Source organism: Leuresthes tenuis, unplaced genomic scaffold (assembly GCF_036924035.1).
Source record: "Leuresthes tenuis unplaced genomic scaffold, fLeuTen1.0.hap1 SCAF_14, whole genome shotgun sequence".
NCBI lineage: Eukaryota > Metazoa > Chordata > Actinopteri > Atheriniformes > Atherinopsidae > Leuresthes > Leuresthes tenuis.
In genome coordinates this window covers 9364300-9377142 of record NW_027325368.1, presented here as the reverse complement: position 1 = coordinate 9377142, position 12843 = coordinate 9364300, and the positions used below count along the sequence as shown (strand labels likewise).

At 41.4% G+C, this 12843-nt stretch overlaps 1 protein-coding gene across 11 annotated transcripts in view; it reads right to left on the bottom strand.

Moving 5' to 3' along the window:
• LOC140268457 (receptor-type tyrosine-protein phosphatase F) overlaps positions 1 to 12843 on the bottom strand; it is a 169753-nt gene that overhangs the window by 49936 nt on the left and 106974 nt on the right. For 5 of the 11 annotated variants that reach the window (XM_072363323.1, XM_072363322.1, XM_072363326.1 and 2 more), the window contains exons 11-13: positions 9508 to 9810; positions 8018 to 8211; positions 2272 to 2298 (exon numbers count right to left, since the gene is read on the bottom strand). In XM_072363323.1, the coding sequence (XP_072219424.1) occupies positions 2272 to 2298; positions 8018 to 8211; positions 9508 to 9810 (524 nt within the window). The remainder of the gene's footprint in view (positions 1 to 2271; positions 2299 to 8017; positions 8212 to 9507; positions 9811 to 12843) is intronic. The other 6 variants (XM_072363325.1, XM_072363327.1, XM_072363328.1 and 3 more) reach the window with 3 other exon arrangements.

The following is a 12843-nucleotide window of genomic DNA, read 5'->3' as shown; positions in this document are numbered from 1 at the left end:
CTGGCACTCACTTTACCAGACTGCATCAGTCTGAATAAAAACACACCCACACACTGGAATTAAAACACACTGAGCTTGAACAAAGCCCATATGCAAACAGACAAACACACACAAATGTGCATACTCACCAATAAATATATAATCAAAATACAGTATATGAACTCACACAAAAGTATGCATGCATGCACAGACACACAGACAAAAAAAACTGTGCACATGAGCACACACACAATGATATTCATAGACATGAGCACACACTCAAGAACAAATGAATGCCTGCGGCTTAAGCACACATGCTGGAGTTGTCTGTTTCTGTCTGGGGCCACTGAGAGGACGAATACACAGATGCCTACAAGCCTTCCTGCTGGAACTCCTCCCAAGATTCAGACTAAGAATATTATATGGCTTTGCCCTATTGCTGTTTCTCTAGCAAACAAAGTTTTCATTTCCTTGATATAGAGGAACATTTAACAGGATATATAAGAAAACTCTGTTTGACAAAGCTTTTTATTGCCTCTTTCTTTAAGGGACATTGATGCTACCATGTTAACCTTTAGGAGAAACAGGGGAAAAAATGCTAAATTGCTAGATCATAAAACCATTTTAACTTTATGGAGGAAGTCTCATTACTTTAATCATGCAAAATGGCTTTAACAGTCTCTGCAATGGCAGCTCCCTCTGTGCTGGCAAGGTCAATTCAGGTCTACTAACACTTTTGAAACTCAGCAGAAAATAGATAAAGCAAAGCTTCAAAGTTTTCCTTTAGAGCAAATGCTTACAGCAGCACCAAAGGGCATTGCAGAGATTATCAAGCCTACTAGTTATAGAAATGGATTCCTCTCTATAAACCTTTTTTCTTCCACTAAACTAATTGGAGTGGAAAATGTCTGGAGAAAAATGAGCAACATAGTTAAAGCAAATATAATTGCTTCTTTACCCAACACACAATATTTGATGTTCTCTGTATTGTTTGTACAATAAAGGCTGTAATTAACTGAACAATTAAAAAAAAGTTAGCAAGACATACTAATTGTCTCTGCTACAGACGTGTCTGTGGCTCGTCGTCAAACTACAACAGATACCTGGCATACAGAATGCTAAGAAATAAGAAAGATGTGTGAGCAGATGACATAATCTGACAGCATCTAGCTCTGTGTCCGTCAGGTGTTAATCATCATTAAAAGCAGAGGGAGAGGCGAAAAGCCTGACTCCTGATGTGTGGGTGAAGCAGCAGGAATCTTTGGAACTAGATGTCTCAAATTTAGGATTATCACATAAATACAACAAGTTGTACACACCCTGCTGCCTCACTTATTGAAAAAAAAAAAAAAAAAGGTGGAGAAAAATAATCAGCATCTCTCAAACTTTGCAGGTGGTCTTTGGATTGATCTAACAGTTTTTTTTATGAAAAATATCTTTCTCTCAGATTCATTGCCTCATGTGACTTCTTAAAAGCTCTAAAAACTAGAAAAAAATACTTTTTTTGCTACTGTTTGAATACTGAAACAGCATTTGTTGGTCAGGCAAGCTTTTACTGAATGTCTGACTAGGGGATGTAAGTGGCTCCACATTTATGGTTGTGCAATATGACGTCGAGGAGGTAATAAGCCATAACAAAGAGCTGCATGACAACCATGGAGCGGCAAGCTGCCATCCGGGCAAATGAAAAGAACATGAAAGGCTGGTGGAAATCTCAGAGATGTGTGGAGCTGATAAAACCCGCAGCTCCTCCCTTTAGATAGACATGTCATCTAGAACAGTGGGGGAGACAGCAGGTTAGGTGAGCCTGATTAATGTCAGCATCACATTGAGATAGTGACACACAGCCTTTGACTGCACTGTACGCTCAATGGCGGAAGGCAATCCATGCACGCTGTAATAAAGGCCTCCGGCTTGCAAGTGTGCAGCTGTTACTGGTTTTTCTTATGGTAAAATGTCGACCTGTACACAATCCTATGGGAAATAACACTGATGCTGTGTAGTTGTAGTCGCACTATGATTAAAAAAACAACAACAAAAAAAAAAAAATCACACACATACACATAAAACCAGAAACCACACGCTTCTTGCTGTGATTATGATGGGGTTATGATCTCGCACGAGGACTCACATCGAGTGGATTACAGGCATAGCTTATGCAGGAATAAAAACACGCACGCAAACACATGTACACCAACGCGTGATCCAAAACACACAAGCACCCCCAAATTGCAGAGGGGAGAAGAACCTTCCCTGCAACACAACCCAGCAGCACACATGAGGGTTACTCACATGCTCGGTGGATTCTTCAATATTCCACTGATGGGAGAGAGGACACGGGACACAGGGCGGGGAGAGAAATGAGTCAGAAACAACACAACAGACGAGGAAAAAAAGCACTCGTCTTTTTTTCGCTTACAGATGAATGTAGGTGTCAAAAGAGTCATGCTTTAGAACAAAAGAATGTGATAGAGGACATGGAGCAAAAGAGAAAAAAGGAACTGGGAAAAGTTGAGTGGCATAAAACAAATTGGGTAAACGAGTGGAGTGATGGTCGTGAAATTCACTGTGGTGTATGATGCACTGCCTTGTTGCCATTTGCCTCTGAATCCAGTAAAATTAGGAACATCTCTTATTTGTACGTTAACTATCTCATTGTGGACATAAGTTATAAACTATGTAGAACCTGTGAGGCATTTCTTCTTCCCTAACCGAAACAGAGGGAGGACCCTTTATTCATTACATTTCAATATGTTTCCAAAATGTTCTCCTTGCTCGCTGTGCCTGGCCAAGAGATTCCCGAGGGAAGTGAAAGCCCATTTCGAGCCGCGGGGCTCCGTCAGCGCCAAGCATGAAATCCTATTACTAGCGCCGCTATGTTAGCCCTGTGACATCAAACCCCACTGATGCAGAACGCAACGGCTTGCGTTCACCAGCAATGCGCTCCGCAATTCAGTCACTGCAGAGGAGTTCACTGATGGGTGGCCTGGCTGACAACGGGCAGGAGCAATGACACTGCTCACACTGATGAGGGACAAAGTGGAGAAGAAAAAAGAGGTGGGGTGGAGGTGAAGATTGTGTTGCCAACTATTGAAGCAGCTGCTTGTGGACTATAACACTGGGGAGAGGAGATGGAGGGCAGAGGCAAGTGATGAGGGGATTACAGGAGGAGATGAAAGCATTGGTAAAGAAAAAAATAGCATTGAACCATCAAGAATTGTTGTTAAAGGGCCGGTGCACCCAATTCTTTTACCTGACATTAACTCGACCGATGTCTATCGATTTGCAGTTTGAGATTCATCTGCTCAAATTAATCTCTATGGTCCAACAACAAAGAGGTGAATGTAATTGTATTTGTTTGACTTCTGGGAAAACATGAATATGCCTGAAACAGTAAACATGGACTACAGACAACATTAACGCTAAAACACGGTCAGACATTACGTACCGGAAGCTTTTAGTTATTCTAAAATACAAATAACTATCAAATCACTAAAGCTGGAACTTTTCAGAAAAATTGCTGAATGATGTCATTGTCACAAAGTAACATCTCTCAGAAGTCTGAGTTAGTGATTTTTCTCACTCATTGACTTTCTTGCAACTGAACTGTTTACAAGGAAGTTGGTCTGTAACCTTAAAATGACTTTTATCACAACAGTAAGCTCAAGAGACAGATGAGCATCTGAAACTATCAATATCATGATATCAATAGAAAACTTCAACAAAATCCATATTTAGTGCTATCAATATCATGTTCAATTAATTAAAATACCAATATATTGTGTCCCCCAGATACCTTCAGTGGTAAACAATAGATATCTTTGTCAGTTTTACGGCACCACTTTCAGAGTTTATGGAGCAGACACAGTTTTCAGGCCAAACCTGAAGCTACTGCCTGTCTTCCTGATTATCACACTTTCCCTCCTTGCTACTTTAGACTCACAAACAAAGGCAGTGAGCTTTACACACTAGTGAGTCATTGTGCAGGGGAGAGACGGTGCTTATCATCCACTGTTGACTGTTGGCATATGAAAAGACAGAAGAACGTAGATCTCCACCCTTCTCTCTGTGTTACCAGCGAGTTCAGTGAGGCATGAGTTAGAACTCTGTGAGGTCCCAGCTGCGACCGGTTAAAACACATGGCACTTCAAAAACTGCAGTTTTGTGCACCTCTAACATAGTGGGGCGCTAAAAAGTGCCATTTAAGAGCAGCTGCTACTTAACACCATGAGCAACAGTTAGCGATGTTCCTAATTGCTTTATTTATTTAACGTCAATTCAATTCAGTATGTCAACAGAACAGCAAACACATTGAGACTCAAGAGTTTCTATCTCATCTTTGGCTTAATCCCCTTCTATTGCAACTCCTTTTGCTTTCTGCTTAAATCCGTGGGAGAATTATAAATTACCCTCCATTTCTATTTCCAATACCAACGCAAGCTGAAAACACATCATTGCTGATAAGCGTCGTTTGTAGTAACGGAGCGGTATAATTTGCAGGCGGGTGAATGCAAATGTGATGACATGGGCTGAGATGTGTGGCTATAAAAATGGGAATGAGGGGAGAACGAGTGATGTGGAAGAGAAGGAGCTGTCATGATTGATGGAGTGAAACGAGCTGAGGTGCTTCTTTTCTTTTTTTTTTTCCCCCAATTTCCATTCAACTCCAGTCTGGGGCAGTGAAGGCCATAGAAGCAGTGAAGCATCACCTCGCTCACATAAACTACAAAAACGCATGAGTGGTCAAACCAAATGAACCTGGCAAGTACTGCTGAACACAGGAAAACTTGGGCAGAAAGGCATACAAATGCAGTAAAAGTACAGAGACACAGACAGTGGCTAATGGCTTCAAACACACCATATTCTGTAAACTTTTATAGATGTGTTGGTGAAAAAACGTGTGCCTATACGCTGCGGTAATAGCACAGTGTTGGAGCAGGCTGTGTGGTGTGGAGCTGTTCAGGCCACTTTTCCAACAGAAGTGTGGTTGCGAAAGGGTCGATAACATCACACTGTTAACATGGCCTGTGGTTTAAATTTAGCAGGGAAATGAGGGCGATGTGTGGGCTTCTGCTTGAAAAGAAAAGAAGCGCTTAAACCGCCCACGCACAGGCAAGCTCTCCTCTCAGCATTTCAGCTAACCCTGAGAGAGGCTGAGAAGGAGCCAGAAACACAGAGACAAAGAGAAGTGAAAAGCTGATAGTGATCTCAACAGGATCTGCAATTCAATCAGTCAGCTTAGAACTGAGATTGAAGTCTAAGTTGAAGATGTAGTATACTGACAGAGAGACCTGGAAAATTTGGATTTTGCTTTACCTACCGGCAGGCTTACAGTGCCTCTATTTCAGGTGAAAGGGCAGATATACGGCTGATTTCAAAAGAAATTAGAGAAATTCTTGAGAAACACTCTGGGATGTTCCAGGACAGAAAGCAATTGTTTCCACCTTTTATTCATCATAAATTACAGGTGTGTGTTCGCAGGATTTGCATGACTCTAACATGAGTAATGAACTGAGGTTGATCTGCACAGCAAGCATGTTGACTCATGTTATCTTCGTTGTTTTTTCCACTTGTTGTTGGAGTAAGTGAATGGGAAGATGTGTGAAAAAGAAGGGATTGTTCTAAAACCAGTTGGGTGAACACGGATAAGGGACTGTTGGCTGACTGTGTGGTCCTTAATGACGTGCGGGCAGGTCCTTGCAGGTTGGCCACTCAGTGATGTCTCACAGAAAACAATCTGTTGAGATGAGTCAACCAAGGGTAACCGACCTGCACGCAAGCCTCTGGTAATTACTCAACCAACTTTCAAGCAGGACAAGTGCAAAAAGGAGGCCACTGCAGAAAAGGAAGGGAGCTGAAAGGAGGGAGGAAAGGAAAACATAGATGGCATTGAGAGGAAATTCCGGGGTCTGGCAAGGAGGGGGCAGTGTGTTTGAGAGGTGTCCTGGACGCAAAACTGGAACAGGAGAGCTATACTGAGTGCCAAATTACAGTTTGTCTTTGTGTTTATTGTGTGAACATGCCACAAATGAGACATGGCAGGGAGTATTGTTTGCATAACAAGTAGAGTTGTGTTCCATTCAGTTTTCAGAACGCGAAACAAAATCATGCTGAACATGTGGACATGAAGAAAACAGTTCCAGGAAGACAAGCAGCCACCATGTTTTTCCCCTTTTCCAGACCAAACGGTGCAGTCGCGGCTGACAAGCACTCCCCAACACAGTCAGATAACAATGAACTGTCAGCAGCAGCTGCCAAAAACTCCTGCCATAAAACAAAGGCTGGGCTGTGTTTGAGAGGTGAGGGCTCATTCTTTGACCAGGTGTAGAGACGTGCCGAAGCAGCGCTGTATCAGAAAGAGCTACCATTCACATTCATGCTGAGCTATCTCTGCTAAAACCTAATGAACTGAATATCAATGTTATGTTTCAAAATTGTGCTGGAGTCCCAGGTGTTGTGACAACCACATAAAAATAATCTATTAGGAATTTAATGGAATGCCGTTTTCCTTTGTCAGATGGCTGAACACATCAGAAATTGCGAAAGCCATTAAGACTCCTTGACAATTTGCAATTGCTTGAAGCCTTTCCAGACTGTCACTCCGCTCTGATAAAAATCCAGATTTTTGTAACAGAAGCCTCATCTGACAAAATCTCCATTCAGGTATCTTGAAGACAATGTTTGTGCAGTGAATTCAGCTATTCTTACATGTACAATGACCTCCCATAGAAAAAGTCAGAAGTGGTAGAATGTCATGACCATTTTTGCACGCAGTCCACACGGTCGCAGCGTTAAGACACACTACAGTCGATAGCTCGATTCTGCTCTCATGCACCTATACGTGGACAAGAACCTGTGGCCCAGTTAAATGGTAGAATCCAGTGTTATGCTTGGCTCAACTGTGCATGTAATCTTGCTGAATGCCCGGGAACTGAACCCATTAAGACCTAAGGCTTCATTTAAAACAGCCTTCTAATACCTGAGGGTTTTCTGGGAACTTAAAACTGTTCACTAAAACTTTTATTTCTCAGCCTCGGAGGAAATTAGAAACATAAAATACATACCAGAGGTTAAAACTCCCGCTTTTACTGAAAATTACTGACTTGGCACGAATGTTTATCAATTCCTTTTTAATTTGTCCTGAAAATGTTGATGCAACACGTCACTCTAGGCTTGAAAGTGACGCATGTAACTCTAGATCATAATGGGTTCATAATGCTGCTGCCATTTGCTAGCAAATGCAGCTCAGAGACTCATGCAAGGCTGAATACATTTCTCTTGTTCATATTCCTTTAGACAACGAATACTTACTTTCTCAAATTACAAGCTTTTGTTGAATGCCACTGGATGTGGAAGTGAATACGTGTTTGCTCCAATACTACGCCCAGCGAACAATCGGTAAAGGTCCTTAAGCTGGTTTCTCCTCTTTCAAAAGGAGGGGGAAAAGCGAGAGTGGTGTTTTCTTGGTTTAAAGATATTCATGAATCTCTGAGTCCCTCTTAAGGATTACAATCTCATCCATCTCATAGTGTTGCAGGGCTTTAGGCAATCCGGCACAGCCAGCATTAATGTGTAAAGGGTGGTGTCAGGAAAATAACGCTAATTTATAAACATGGTAACAAGGCAGTGCATATGTATTACTGCTAAAACCGCAAAGAGAGGTGCATTGATTCCACTAAGCCACATCCTGATGCAGCACACAGAAAATATCTAATAGCTATTACTGCAGAATTTAAGTGGATTTTGTTCCGACAGCTAATCCAAAGCTGTGGGAGCAGGGTACCAATTTAGAGTCAAATGTCACATGTGGAGAAAGATTAAAAAAAATAGGTGGGAGTGGGTGGATACTGCAGTCTGCAGATAGAACATTTCGTGTGTCACCCTGCATGGGAGAAATGAAGTGTGAACACAGACAATGCAAGGGAATAGGATACAATAGAGAATGACAGTTGTGGGAAGTGTACATTGGGCAGCCACAGATGAGATAGTGAAGAACATACAAAGAAAGACTGGACAAGAGTGAGACCTCATCTCGTACCTGTGCCTCCGGCAAAGCGATGTCCATGATGTTTGGCTGGCCCCGTGGCTCGCCGTTTTCAAGGCGGGAGAAAATTACTTGATAGCCTCTGATTTGGCCGTGCTGCTTCACCTGCAGGGGTGGCTTCCAGGTGACTCTGATTGCTGTGGAATTTATGGCCTCAACCTCCAGCTTCCTAGGGGGTGCCCCTGGCACTGCAAACCAGACAAGCAGGTGGGGGGGGGCAAAAAAGTGAGACAGAAAGATGGAGTAGAGACAGCAAAAAATAAGAGGAAAGAGGAAGGAGTCCAAATGTGCTGATACAGTGATCTTCTTCAGTATACTGATGAGAAGCTATAAAACTGTTCAAATAATGTTTTAGAAAGAAGGGATATCAGAAAAAGACCCAAACACGAATAACAGTCTGCTTCAGATGTCCCAAAATACCGCAGCATGTAGTCTAGTCATGTCAGTAATGCCCTTAATTCCAGGATGAAATTAGCTGCGTTGCAGCAAACTTCAAACACACTAATTATAGAAGACTTTCTCTCAGGAGAAGCCGGCCTCTATTACACAGCAAATAAAACAAGGAGCGAGTGAAAATAAGAGCAAAGAGAGAGCTGAATAAGACAGAGCTGCAAGCTGCAGGATGATAGAGTTGGATCATCCAACCCCGCCCATTCACATCGGCCATATTGACTCCGCTTTCACGTCAAAGACATGTTTGCGGCAAAAGAAGAAGAGAGACAAGTTGTGTCTGCGAGTCTTTCCCTAATGACCTGACGTTATGTTGTTATCGGTGTTTTTATAGATATCAAGGCCTTCAGTGAATACAATTATTTTGTACGATGGCGAGTTTGGATGTAGAAGTGTTGCTGCTCTCGAGTCAAACGCAATTATCTACTGTTACTGTAAAGTCTGACACTTTATATAATTAGAAATTTGATATATATATACCGCGGATCCTAGCAGCTGACTCTAGTTGCTAGGTTAAGTGGTTTTTTTTTTGTACTGTTCAACAAAGTTTCCAGTAAGAAAGGGTCATTCTTTAGTCTTCCAATTTGTTCAGTCTACTGAGACAGAACAAGCTAAAACAGTAAGAAACAAGTGGTTTTCAACAATAAAAAGAAAAAAAATTGTGTCGTTACACCGTGGGCAGAGTTGGATAGTCCAACGGAGGGCCACACTGCAAAATAAGAAAACCAAGTATTCACACAAAGTGAAAGCTGAGGAGAGTGACTCAGAACTGAAGCCCAGGAGTGATGAGCCTTGACCTGCCATAGATGTTAAGTATTTGAGCTAAAAGAGCAAAATGCAAAGTGAGAGGGAGAAAAGAGGGTGATCCCAATCAGTTATCAGTGCTATCTCATTTACTTATAATTGATCAACAAGACAAAGAAAACTGAGCTGTAAAAGTGGAAAAGGGTGAAAATAATAAAGACAAGCCGCCGCAAGCGAAAGAGCTTGAAACAGTCAGAGAGCACTCTGCCTTGAGAGAGGTGTGAACCTACCATCCTCTTTGGTTCTCATCCTCACTGGGGCACTCTCAGGGCCTGGGCCCACATCAGTGTGGGCCCTCACCCACACCTGATACTCAGTCCACTTCTCCAGACTCCCCAGCACATAGCTGGTGGCGTCTGCACCGATGTCAGACTCATATCGCTCCGTGTCCTCTCCAGCCAGGGCCTGGTAGCTGACTGTGTAGCGCACAATGTCGCCGTGGCGGCTATCGGCTGGCGGTGCCACCCAACTCACCTTGAGGCTGGTGGAGCTCAGGCTGACCACATGTACCTCTTGGGGGGGTGCAGACGGGGCTACAGGGGGGAGGGGAGCAAAACCACATGAAGGAAGGGCACGGATCGAGCAAACAAACAAACAAAAAAAATGAAATGCAAACACAAACATGGAAACTCTAAGGAAGCTTTTTGCACTGCAGTCAGTGTATGCAAACATACATTTGTATTATAATATATATTATCATAAACTTGAGCCCAGTCTGGGCTTCTAATGTGCATGCTTTCTCTAGCAAATAACCAAATACAAAATCGCAGGATTGAAATTGAAATTTGGATTTTTGTTGACACTGAATACAAAAAGCTTCCATACTTAACAACAAGCTACCTCTAGACTGAGAGATTGGATGCAGAAACACATTACCAGGCTACTGTTGAAGCTGTGCTTGGTGCTATGCAGAAAGCCATTAAACTACAAGATGTGGTGGAAAAAATGCCAAAATTTTACAAGGCAGTTTTTTTATATAAGGCATAATTTGTCCCTAACTACCCTTTTTGCTGCTTCTTCCAAAAAGCAGAGGGAGCAATAAACTGGCCATAGATGTGTGAGACTGTGAGCAAGTGCTTGGCTATGTTGACTGGTGTTAACACATAGATGCAGCAGCTCTGAGCTCCATTATTGTGCTTGGCTGCCGCTGAGATGGGCAGTTGAATGCACTTAATGCAATGCACAGTTGAATGTCTTAATTTTATGATCAATAAAGCCTAAGGATATTCAAGCTACTCTCAACATCTGGTTTGAAGCCACGGCCACAGAAAACTGCATTTTTATCAACAGATGTTAGTAAATTCCAAATGTTCCGATTTAATAGACAAAACATGCTGCTCTGTCATTTATCCACAGATTAACTGTTTAGCTGTATGGTCGATATGTTTATATAACTGTGTCATACTGAAACTGTTTAACAGTGTCAAACTCCATTACTAAGTCCCTGTGTGTGTGTGGAAACACAAATAACATACGATATAGCATGTCTGTGGAGTGGAATATCTGTAACTACTGCAACTGGTTAGATTAAAGGAATAACATGTCATTATTTAACAGAGATGCAGTATAATGATCTGTTAAACTCTCAAGTCTAGAGGTAAAAACAGAAATCCAACTAATTCAAAGTGGAGAACAGGAGCAAAACTGAAAACATCTACAACACAATTCATATATTCCATGCATTCCAGTCCATAAATGAATCACGCACATACTCAACTCTACAAAATAAGAACATATTTGAAAGAGAATCAAATGAAGTGAAGAAAAGAAAACTGAAGTGTTCTTACAGAGCATGCCTATGTAATCTATTCTTAAGCGGAGCAACACAATGAGCAGAAATATGAGTGTACCAGAATATAAAACTGCACCTTTACTAAATGTAGGGCTTGACAAAAGAAATGTGAGGTAGTGCCTGATGCACAAGAGAGTGGGCAAAAACTACAAAGATTGAACATCTCATCTATTGAAAAAGAAAAGGTGGCAGACAGAATCATACAAGTCCGGATGATTTGAAGAACATTTTGTGATATTGAGCTCCAGATGAAAAATCTGTTAGATCAAAGTAAAAGTGGGCTTAGAGAGGACACCACCACAGGGAATACAAATGCCTCCGGGGCAACAATCAGGGAGATGAGTTCAAGTCTAATTTGTAATTAAATTGGATCATTGTATGACCGTATACATTTCAGCTCTCAGAGATGTAAAAAAGTTGCAAAATGTTGTCCGTTTGTGAAATGTGAAATCTAAAAGAAAAGATTTTCTTTGACTTTAATGTTGCAAACAAAGTCCTACAAGCAACAATCTCAGCTTCAACCTTTACTCGTGTCCTACTTTAAAAGATGTGCTATCCATCCGATGTTCCAATTTTTGGCAAAGAAGAAAGAAATTTCATCATGACCTGTGCCTTAATCTACTAATTTTCAACTATATCCATCACATACAGTATATATTTGTATAATTTGTACATTTGAGGTCAAGCATCATGCAGCTCAAGCCCTTCGCTGAGTGTATGTCTAGATTCTGTTCTTTGCTCTGACTCTTAGATAAATTATAGAAAACATTTAGATGCAGCACAAGAAAATGTCACACTTTCCAACCGTCTGTTAGCCTCAGAACTATCCCAAAGCTGTCGCCACTTTCATGAGGGCCATCATAACACTGCCTGAAATCCTAATTATTGTCATAGAATTTTGCAGGATGCACAAGGACAAAGACTCATTATTACTCATGATCTCAACTAAAAGGGAGATGCACTTGTGAGAGGTGTTTTTTTATTCAGTCAGTTTATTTGTGCTCTCATTTTTCTAATGTAGTGCCACGTGATCCTGCAGCCGACTGGACAGAAACTTCACTGTCCATCCAATGTGGTTTTGGAAATATGTACGCAAGATAAAACTATCCCAAAAACAAATATTTCCACTATAGATCACTAGAAATGATTTAGATAAGCCGGGCTCATTCTAAAGAGAAACCAAACTAAAGTTCCTCCTTTTCTAAACTCCACTGTGTTTTGTCCACTACATTCCACTGCTTTTGCTGCTTTACTCGACAGACATCTATACGGCAAAAGCAATTGGATGTTAGTGACTGTGCGCAATGGTGCGAATGCACACAAATCAGCTTCCACTAATTAAAGTTAATTCCATGATTAACTTAATTAATCATCACATTCTGATCACATTTCAAAATTAAACATGTCTGCTGTCGGGTTTGTGTGCGCTATGCAAGCTGGTGTCTTTGCACAGCCAACAAACTTATGTAAGGGAGCAAGCTCCTCACTGCAAACACGGATGGACTGTTTCTGTTGTTCAAAGTCCAATAAAGTGATGCATCCTCTTTATATTCAACTGCATAATGTCAGTTTTAAGTGTCACATTATCTGGTTGAACTTCAATTCATAGAATTGGTACAATTATGGTGCAAATTTAAAATTCAATTATCTGCTCTTTTGTTCATAAGGTTATGCAGGTGGTACCAGCACTGTGCCAGAACAAGAACAAAACAGAGATTGATGTGACATTTTGAATGCTGGCACTGTAAAAGCACATAATGATATGAGGGAAAAC